Raw genomic sequence first — 10,323 nt, 5'->3', positions numbered from 1 at the left:
GTGGATATAATTACTGTGAGTGGAAATTGCTCCATTTAAAACTGTTTCAGTCTATACCTTTGAAATGGTGTATTTGAATATTTATCCCGGTTCAATGTGTTGCCCCATAGACGTCGCTGTAAACACCATTTTTGCTAGTTTTTTCCTAAATGATTGTCTGGTAATCATCAGTATGCCACAAATGCTGACTATAGAGCTTTAGTTATATTGAATCCGGAATATTCCTTAAAGTGTTTATCGTGTCCTATTTCTAAACGCAATCGTGTCTGAAATCAACAAAAAGTGTGACAATTTTGGAAAAGAAATCACTAGAAAAACATCGACTTCTTGTACAACTTTCTAAAAGCAGAAGAGTGTAGTTAATGGAGAGCAATGTGGGACAACATGCTTGTTATATTTGTTCTAGTTAAGAGTCATGTTCCTAAAAAAGAAGATCAAAGATCACCCAAAAAAAACAAACAGTTGTGGAGGGCTGTCACAGGTCTGTGGTGGACCACAGAAGTCTGAAATGTGTGCTTTTAAAACGAACAACCGAGGATGATTCGTTGCGGTCTAACGCTTATGGGGCGTAAGTTCCTTTGAATTTATATTCTGCTTTAAGCTTTTGTATTTTATGATTTCTCTGTCAAGCTTTCTTGATTTACATAATTTACAAAATGAGAGACATGACACACATACAGTGAATGTGGTTTATTAGGTTTCATCAGTTCAAAAACACTTTATTAGCATCTGAAAAATGATGCATAGTGTTACATCTGACTGTAAAAACACCTCTTTACTAGCAGTTTATGATGATTCTGTCAGCTGGATTAAAAACAGTATTTTCTGTTTGGCGTCTTTGTAAACTCAGTTTTCGTGGATAAATGTTAAGTTGGACTTTAAACTGTCGAGCAGGGGTTTCAAACTCATTTTGGGTTGAGGGCCGGATTGGACAGAATGTCACCTTTTGCAGGCCTAGTTTTTTACAAATTTGTCAGACCTTCGTTGACTCATGCACAACACATGTTAATAATGTCCAGAATCAACTTTATACAGCTTTAATACTAGAGTAAAATAAATAGGAACACAAGATATTGACCAATTTCATACAGCAGAGGTGTGTTTGTAACTTCATGCATATTGCTATCAGATATCAGATGGGTATGCACATTCTATTTACACTTGTGTCTCTGCAAAATAGATATACATCTGTATATCATGTAAATATATCATGTAAATATAACAGCTTCACTTCTGTGAATTTTGACCTGATGTGGCTAATAAAAAGTCAAACAGGAGGCGGCTATAATTGTTTCAACGTGTGCGGTACAAAAGGCCCATTCTGCATAACGCGCCGGCCCATTTCAGCTTATCGCGGCCCATTCGGACCCGTTCTGGTTCTCCCAATGGCCAGTCCGCCCCTTCGGGGCTCTAAAACGTCTGTAGGCTAACGTACTTATATTTGGGAAGAATACGGTTTATTTATGTGCTTGAACAACCAAATCCTTTTACACTTGGCCGAGTCGTGTCTTATGTAATGATCAGATCGCTCTCCATCTCGAATGTGTCTTGGAGAGCATGGTCATTTGATCAGTAAATGCTAGGGCTGTCTATAGAACATGTTGATTCTGTGTGATAAATTGTATGAAAAATAATGCAATTAATTATTCCCCAGACTGTAATTTCAAATTCCTACCAGTGGATCAAAGGACCTTTCTCACAGCAGTGCCATCTTATTTGATGGGAATGACTTTGAGGCTGTGAGGGTTAGACTTACACACTCTTAAATGGGTTGTACTGTTGTTTTAAGAATTTTGGATAATTCTGCTGAAAAACATTTAAAAAAATTATTTTCAAGAACTTTCAGTCGACACATAAAAAAATAAAAAGACACAAAACATGACTTTGGACAATGAGATGTGATCCAGGAGCTTTATACAGTGCACGGCATTGAAGAGATGCTAAGACTATCCCTCACGGCCTCAATTTCATTCACGTCTAAAATCGAATCTGGCTCTACTGTGAATAAGCTCAATTCAAGCTTGAAGAAGTAGCACGTTCATTTTATTATTACAAGTCTCGTTCAACTCCAGCTGTACACACAACAAACACACTCACTGACAGCAGACAGCACAAGATGAGGACGCGTTCTTGCGTTCAAACACAGCTGGACGGAGCACATCTCTGAATGCAGGAGTCTCGAGATGTAAGTTTCAAAGTTTTGAACTTGGCACAGTGTCCTATAAATGCAGTGTCCAGACCATGCCTGTCTGATGCATGTGTACACTGACGCATCCTTAGGCAAGCTCGTACATGTCTACCTCGGACAGACTGATGAATTCAACTGCAAAATACAGTAGATTGCTGTGAACTGTAGGCCAGTGATAGTACACAAAAGGGCTTTAGAAGTCTATCTAATCAGTGCTTTATCCGTCTGCTACAATAATGTAATGTCAATTTAATTATTTAACTATATAAACTATACAGCATATGTAATAAAAAAATGTAATCAATTGACAGTCCTAGTAATGCAAATGTAAGTGCAAATACCCTCTATAGATATACATATAATTCAAGATATAAATAAAAATCAATTCAACAGTTTGTCTTTCTGCTGTAACATCAATTGAATATTAAGAAAAGGTTATATAATACTGATATAATTAATGGACCATTTTTTATTTATTTTTTTTATTTTTTTTATATCATATTTTACTTCAATGTTTTTCTCAAATCATCCTGGTTTGTATTCCTCCTCAAGCCGTTTTAGACCCAGAGACTATATTTGACACACCTGTTTTTAAGGAATCCTTCACCCACAAATGTACAGTATGTCATGTTTTACTCACCCTCGTGCCATTCAAAACTCTCCTTCTTTGATGGGACTTAAAAAGATACATTTTGTGTGCAGTTCAAAGTTCTGTTTAGATGTGTGCTTGTGTGAATAATATTTGAGAGCAGCATATTTTCACTGAATAAAGTGTTTTCTATGATTTCAGAAGACTTGAAGTGAACGACTCTTTAATGGTACTTTCAGCCTCCGTAGTCTGTGTTCCATGTGGAATGGATGTGTTTTGGACAGTTCTGGAGGGTTGATGTAATCCCTCTTCAGTGTGTGTGTTTATACTGGATCACTGTTGATTTCTCATCTCTCTTCTTTAAACTACACCTCACCGAATGTGTCTGATGAAAGCCAGTTACAGCAGCACACTGACAGTTCTGTCAGAGGAGATGTTGAACTTTAACAAACCAAAGTACGACTTGTGTCATTCTAGCACACATGTGTCTTTACTGCTTGAAATATTTTTGTTGTGGACATTTTTGTGCACTTTAACCTGTTTGTTTCTATATTTGGATGTGGAAGCTTCCAGACTCTTTCACTGTGCTTTACTTGACTCAAGGCCGATGGTGTGTGAGTGTGTGTGTGTGTGTGAGTGAGCATGTATTTATCACTTTGTGGTCCACATAAGGATAGTAAAACCCGTTTGTTGTTGACGTTGTGGGGACAATCAGTCAGTCCCCATGAAGGAAACAGCTTATATATCATACTAAATGATGAATGAAAATTAAAAAATGTAGAGAGTTTTCTGTGAGGGTTGGGTTTAGGGGTTGTGTTGGGTTTAGGGGTTGTGTTGGGTTTAGGGGATGTTTTAGGGTTAGGGGTTGTGTTGGGTTTAGGGGATGTGTTGGGTTTAGGGGTGGTGTTATGTTTAGGGGTGGTATTGGATTTAGGGGTTGTGTTGGGTTTAGGGGTTGTGTTTGGTTTAGGGGTTGTGTTGGGTTTAGGGGTTGAGTTGGGTTTAGGGGATGAGTTGGGTTTAGGGGTTGTGTTATGTTTAGGGGATAGAATATATAGTTAGTACAGTATATAAATAATTATGTCTATGGTAAGTCCCCATAAAACATGGAAACACAACTTGTGTGTGTGTGTGTGTGTGTGTGTGTGTGTGTGTGTGTGTGTGAGAGAGAGAGAGAGAGAGAGAGAGAGAGAGAGAGAAGAGAAGTTTGACAGTCTGATGGATTATATATAGTCATTCTTGCATTGAGACCATTGACCGACAGGAAGTGCATGGGACAGTTCCTGTTTCTGGGATTTACATACTTAGCTGTGTCATGTCTTCTGTCAGAGCGCTGGGACAGTAATGAATGTGACCTTACGACCTTGACTGACTAACCTTGACCTCCAGTTTTGAGTTTATTGATTCAGTTTTGGCAATGTAATTACAATTAATGCTCATATTTACACTGCCTGCCAAAAGTTTGGAATAATGTACAGATTTTGCTCTTATGGAAATATATTGGTAATTTTATTCACCAAAGCGGCATTCAACTGATCACAATGTATAGTCAGGACATTAATAATGTGAAAAATTACTTTTACAATTAAATTATTTTTTTTCAGAACTTCTTAAACTACTTCAAAGAGTTCTCATCAAAAATCCTCCACGTGCAGCAATGACAGCTTTGCAGATCCTTGTTATTCTAGCTGTTAGTTTGTCCAGCTACTCAGGAAACATTTCATCCCACACTTCCTGTTGCACTTGCCATAGATGTGTCTTTCTTGACAGGCACTTCTCATGCACCTTACAGTCTAACTCATGCCACAAAAGCTCAATGGGGTTTAGATCCATAACACTCTTTTCCAATTATCTGTTGTCCAATGTCTGTGTTTCTTTGCTCACTCAAAACTTTTCGTTTTGTTTTTCTGTTTCAAAAGTGTCTTTTTATTTGCAATTCTTCCCATAAGTCCTCCTGAGTCTTCTCTTTACTGTTGTACATGAAACTGGTGTTGAGCGGGTAGAATTCAATGAAGCTGTCAGCTGAGGACATGTGAGGTGTCTATTTCTCAAACTAGAGACTCTGATGTACTTCTCCTCTTGTTTAGTTGTACATCTGGTCTTCCACATCTCTTTCTGTCCTTGTTAGAGACAGTTGTCCTTTGTCTTTGAAGACTGTAGTGAACATCTTTGTATGAAATCTTCAGTTTTTTGCAATTTCAAGCATTGTATAGCCTTCATTCCTCAAAACAATGATTGACTGATGAGTTTCTAGAGAAAGCTGTTTCTTTTTGCCATTTTTGACCTAATATTGAGCTTAAGACATGTCAGTCTATTGCATACATGCCATTGACTGGCTGCATTACCGCCTGGTATGGCAATAGCACCGCCCACAAATGCAAAGCCCTGCAAAGGGTGGTGCGAACTGCCAGAAACATCATCGGAGGTGAGCTTCCCTCCCTCCAGGACATATATACCAGGCGGTGTGTGAAAAAAACTCGGAGGATCATCAGAGACTCCAGCCACCCGAGTCATGGGCTGCTCTCACTGCTACCATCAGGCAGGCGGTATCGCAGCATCAGGACCCGCACCAGCCCACTACATGACAGCTTCTTCCCCCAATCAATCAGACTTTTGAACACTTGATCTCTCACGATCAATAATTTGCACTGCACTTTAATTAATCTATAATCTCACACTGGACTGTCAGCATATTCTCCTCAATACAACTACTAATATATATAATGTATACTGTTTACTTATTGTATTGTATATTGTGTATTCTATATTGTGTGTATTGTATATAATTATCGTGTTGTGTAAGTATGTGTACATCTGATTTGTAAATTGTTGTTGTGTAAGTATGTTGTTTACTGTAATTGGTATATGTCTCGTCACTGTCATGACTGCTATGTTGCTCGGACCTGCACACAAGAATTTCACCTACTGTTGCACTTGTGTACATGGTCGTGTGACAATAAATTGATTTGATTTGATTTTGATTTGATACTGTGGCAACTCAAAAACAAACACAAACACAAAGACAATGTTAAGCTTCATTTAATGAACCAAATATCTTTCAGCTGTGTTTGATATAATGGCAAGTGATTTTCTAGTACCAAATGATCAATTTAGCATGATTACTCAATGAAAAGGTGTTGGAGTGAAGCTGCTGACTAGATTTGATCAAAAATGACTTTTTTCAAATAGTGATGGTGCTGTTTTTTACATCAATAATGTCCTGACTATATTTTTTATCAGCCGAATGCCGCTTTGGTGAATAAAAGTACCAATTTCCTTCCGAAACAGTAAAATCGGAACATTATTCCAAACTTTTGGCCACCAGTGTAGTTTTTTAATGCATTCCAACTCAATATATACATTAGGACTGGGTAATAATATTGATATCCTGATGCATCTCGATCTTCATTGAACAATCTTGACATCGATTCTTAAATCCCAAGAACAATCTTTTACACTGTTTGCAACACTCCACTTCAATAAGAGATGTGAATAAAATGTGTGTGATTCTCCACTGGCTGGTAAATGTTCATATTTCTCTCTGCAGTGATTGTGTATTTACATTTACATTTATTCATTTGGCAGACGCTTTTATCCAAAGCGACTTACAAAAGAGGAAGAACATCAGCGAATCATCTTAGGGAGACAGTGGTACAAAAAGTGCCATATTACAAAGTTTCACTATCATCATAATAGTATACAAAACAGATTTAAGTGCAACAAGAAATGTAAATATATATATATATATATATTTTTTTTTTTTGACCGGTTAAGTGCTTTTGGAAAAGATGTGTTTTTAGCCGTTTTTGAAGATAGAGAGTGAGTTAGCTTCCGGATTGAGTTGGGAAGGTCATTCCACCACCGTGGTATGATGAAACTGAAAGTCCGGGACAGTGTTTTGGTGCCTCTTTGTTTTGGTACGACAAGGCGACGTTCCTTAGCCGACCGCAGGCTTCTGGTGGGAACGTAGCTCTGCATAAATGTTTTTAGGTATGCTGGAGCAGACCCAGTGACTGTTTTATATGCCAGCATCAGGGCCTTGAATTTAAAACGGCATGAACCGGCAGCCAGTGGAGAGAGACAAAGAGTGGTGTAACATGTGCTCTCTTAGGTTCATTAAAGACCAGACGTGCTGGATCATTTGGAGAGGTCTAATAGCACATGCAGGAAGGCCTGCAATGAGAGCGTTACAGTAGTCCAGTCTAGTTATGACAAGGGACTGAACGAGCAGTTGTGTGGCATGTACAGAGAGGAAGGGTCTTATCTTCCTGATATTGTAGAGTGTAAATCTACAAGATCTTGCAGTTTTTTAAATGTTGTCTGTGAAATTTAGCTCATCATCAATGGTTACCCCTAGATTTCTGACCGTTTTGGAAGGCGAAACTGTAGTTGGACCCAGCTGCATGATGATGTTGTGTTCAAGACAGGCAGCGATTCGAACGGTCACTGTGGTGTTGTTGGGCTGGAAAGACAAGTAGAGTTGCGTGTCATCAGCGTAGCAGTGGTAAGAGAAACCATGTGACTGGATGATGGGTCCCAGTGATGTTGTGTATATGGAGAAGAGAAGTGGCCCAAGCACTGATCCCTGAGGTACCCCAGTAAGTAACTTGTGTGGCTTGGATACTTCCCCTCTCCATGCTACCTCAAAGGACCTTTCTGAGAGATAAGAGTTGAACCAGTCAAGCACAGTTCCAGAGATACCCAGTTTAGAGAGGGTGGAGAGTAGGATCTGATGGTTGACTGTGTCAAAGGCAGCAGAAAGTTCCAGCAAAATCAGAACGGATGATCTCGATTCAGCTCTCGCCTGTCTCAGCGACTCGATGACAGACAGCAGGGCAGTCTCAGTGGAGTGTCCACTTTTGAAGCCCGACTGATTGTCATCCAGCAGCTTGTTCTGTGAGAGATAGGCGGAGATCTGATTGAAAACTGCCCTTTCAAGTGTTTTTGCCATGAATGGGATGAGAGAGACTGGTCTGTAGTGTTCTATCTGTGTGGGGTTAAGTGCAGGTTTTTTCAGCAGTGGGGTTACTCGAGCCTGCTTAAATGTAGTGGGAAAAGTGCCTGCAAGAAGGGATGTGTTAATTATGTGTGTAAGTGCCGGTAGGATGGACGGAGAGATGGCCTGGAGAAGGTGTGATGGAATGGGGTCAAGGGAACAGGTTGTGGGGTGGTTGGAGAGGAGGAGTTTAGAGACCTCAGTGTCAGTTAAAGGAGAGAACATAGGGAAAGAAGGGTTGCATACAGGAGCCAGGTGTTTGACAGGGTGTGGTGCTGTGAATGTATTGCTGATGGCTGTAACCTTATCAGTAAAAAATGTGGCGAATATATCTGCTGTCAGTGATGTGTCAGGTGGTGGAGGGGGAGGGCAGAGAAGTGTGTTAAATGTTCTAAACAAGCTACGAGTGTCTGTGGTGCTGTTGATCTTGGTCTGGTAATATGAAGTTTTTGCAGTTTTAACATTATTTAAAAAAGTTGCGAGCAGAAGCTGATATTTACCTAGATCAGCTGGATCTTTAGATTTCCGCCATCTCCTCTCAGCTGCCCTGAGATCAGTCCGATGTTCACAAAGGACGTCAGACAGCCAGGGGCTGGGTGGTGTAGTCCGTGCTGGTCTAGAGGAGAGAGGACAGATGTTGTCTAGACAGGTTGTTAAAGTAGAGCTAAGTGTGTCTGTGGCAGTGTTCACATCAAGCATGGAAAATACATTTATTGTGGGAAGAGAGGCAGAGACATCAGTGGAAAGGTGAGAGGGTGAGAGGGAACGGAGGTTACGGCGAAAGGAAACCAAAGGTGGGGTCGGTTTTACAATGGATGGGAGAATCATGTTGAATTGAACAAAGTAGTGATCAGAAACATGTAAAGGTGTAACAAGAATATTAGAGGTGGTACAGTTATGTGTAAAAATGAGGTCCAGCTGGTTGCCCGACCTGTGAGTTGCTGTGGTGTGTAGTCTTTCCAAGTCAAATGAGGCCAGAAGAGTATTCAGTTCAATGGCCTGGGGTTTGTCCTGGTGTATGTTGAAATCACCAAGAACCACAAGTGGCCTGCCATCCTCTGGCAAGGAGGACAGCAGGACATCCAATTCCTCAAGAAAGCTTGTCAGCTGACCTGGGGGGCGATAGATGACAACAACATGTAATTTTGTGGGTTGCACTGTAGTAATGGCATGGAATTCAAAAGATGTATTGTTACATAGTGAAGCATGTGGTGAAAAAGTCCAGTTATTATGAATGAGCAAACCTGTTCCCCCACCCCTACCAGTATGTCGAGGGGTGTGAGAAGGAGAAGTTGTTAGAGAGAGCAGCAGGTGTTGATGTATCCTCAGGACGTATCCATGTCTCTGTCAGTGCCAGGATGCTGAGGGTGGACTGCGTGGCGAAAGCTGGAATGAAGGCAGCTTTGTTCACAGCAGATTGGCAGTTCCAGAGTCCCACTGAGAACGAGAGTGGAGCAGGTGTTGAAGTGCAAAGTGGCCGTAGGTTGTGTGGGTTGCGTTTTGTCTTGCATCTGTATCTTGTGAACGGTCTACAACAGATAACAGGGATGTGCTTGAAGGCATGTGTTATTAGTGAACTAGACATGTTAGTATGTATGTATTTAAATAATAAAAGAGATAGAATAGAAAAATACTTAAGTGCTTTGGTGAGTGGCGCCTTGTCAGTGTCCTTGCTCGGTGGACTCGCAAAGGTAGACTCGCTGGTCTTTACCCAAGTAGGTCTTCACACAAGGAGGGCTTCACACGAGGGCCACCACTTCCGCTGCCGCTTCCGTGTCAGCATTAAGTCCAATAAATAACAACTTTTACGAGCCGTTCAGTGGAAAAAAGCAGCCACGCCTTAATGCTACTTATCACAACAAAGCTAGTCACGTGGTCACCCGAAACCGAAACTCAGGGTTGCGCGGGAACAAACGCAACTTCTGTACAGCGCAAATAAATTATGCTGCACTTAGCAATAAATAATACTCTGAAACCAGTGAAGCACTGTTTGCAGACACTAAAACGACGAAAGTTTTACACACACACAGGATAACCAACCCGAAGTCTAAGCAAATCTAGCAATGAATCCTACGTGACAAGTTTAAACAAGTCTAGCAATTCTATCAGCGAATAATATGGGACAAGTCAACACAAATATAGCGCGCACACACACCAAACACACGTCTAAGCGACCCGCGTTCAAGTGTATTATAGTGGAAAAGAAGTTCAGCAGTGAGATCCTTTCACTGCGTGTAAAGTAAAAGTTTGATTTGATCGTTCTGTGTGTCCAAAGACGAGATCCACACAATCCATTTGTCATTGAATAAATTCACTTAATATCATTTCAGTTCTTTACAGTCAGAAACATTTAATTCTAAACATATAGCACAGATGAGATGAAGCCATTCGAGTCTCTCGTTTATTTGCTGAAGTCAGAAGTTTACATACACTTTAGCCAAATACATTTAAACTCAGTTTTTCACAATTCCTGACATTTAATCATAGAAAACATTCCCCGTCTTAGGTTAGTTAGGATCACTACTTTATTTTAAGAATGTGAAATGTCAG

At 40.3% G+C, this 10,323-nt stretch overlaps 1 protein-coding gene across 1 annotated transcript in view; it reads left to right on the top strand.

The window, feature by feature from the left end:
* The first annotated feature begins 419 nt into the window (after positions 1-419).
* LOC127630610 (E3 ubiquitin-protein ligase MIB2-like) overlaps positions 420-10,323 on the top strand; it is a 242,287-nt gene continuing 232,383 nt past the window's right edge. The window contains exon 1 of the mRNA XM_052108221.1: positions 420-568. Coding sequence (XP_051964181.1) covers positions 538-568 — 31 coding nt within the window. The 5' untranslated portion in view covers positions 420-537. The remainder of the gene's footprint in view (positions 569-10,323) is intronic.

The sequence above is a fragment of the Xyrauchen texanus genome, chromosome 37, assembly GCF_025860055.1.
Source record: "Xyrauchen texanus isolate HMW12.3.18 chromosome 37, RBS_HiC_50CHRs, whole genome shotgun sequence".
In the NCBI taxonomy this organism is placed as follows: domain Eukaryota; kingdom Metazoa; phylum Chordata; class Actinopteri; order Cypriniformes; family Catostomidae; genus Xyrauchen; species Xyrauchen texanus.
Note: the sequence above shows the minus strand (reverse complement) of the source record. Positions and strands in the feature narration are given on the sequence as shown.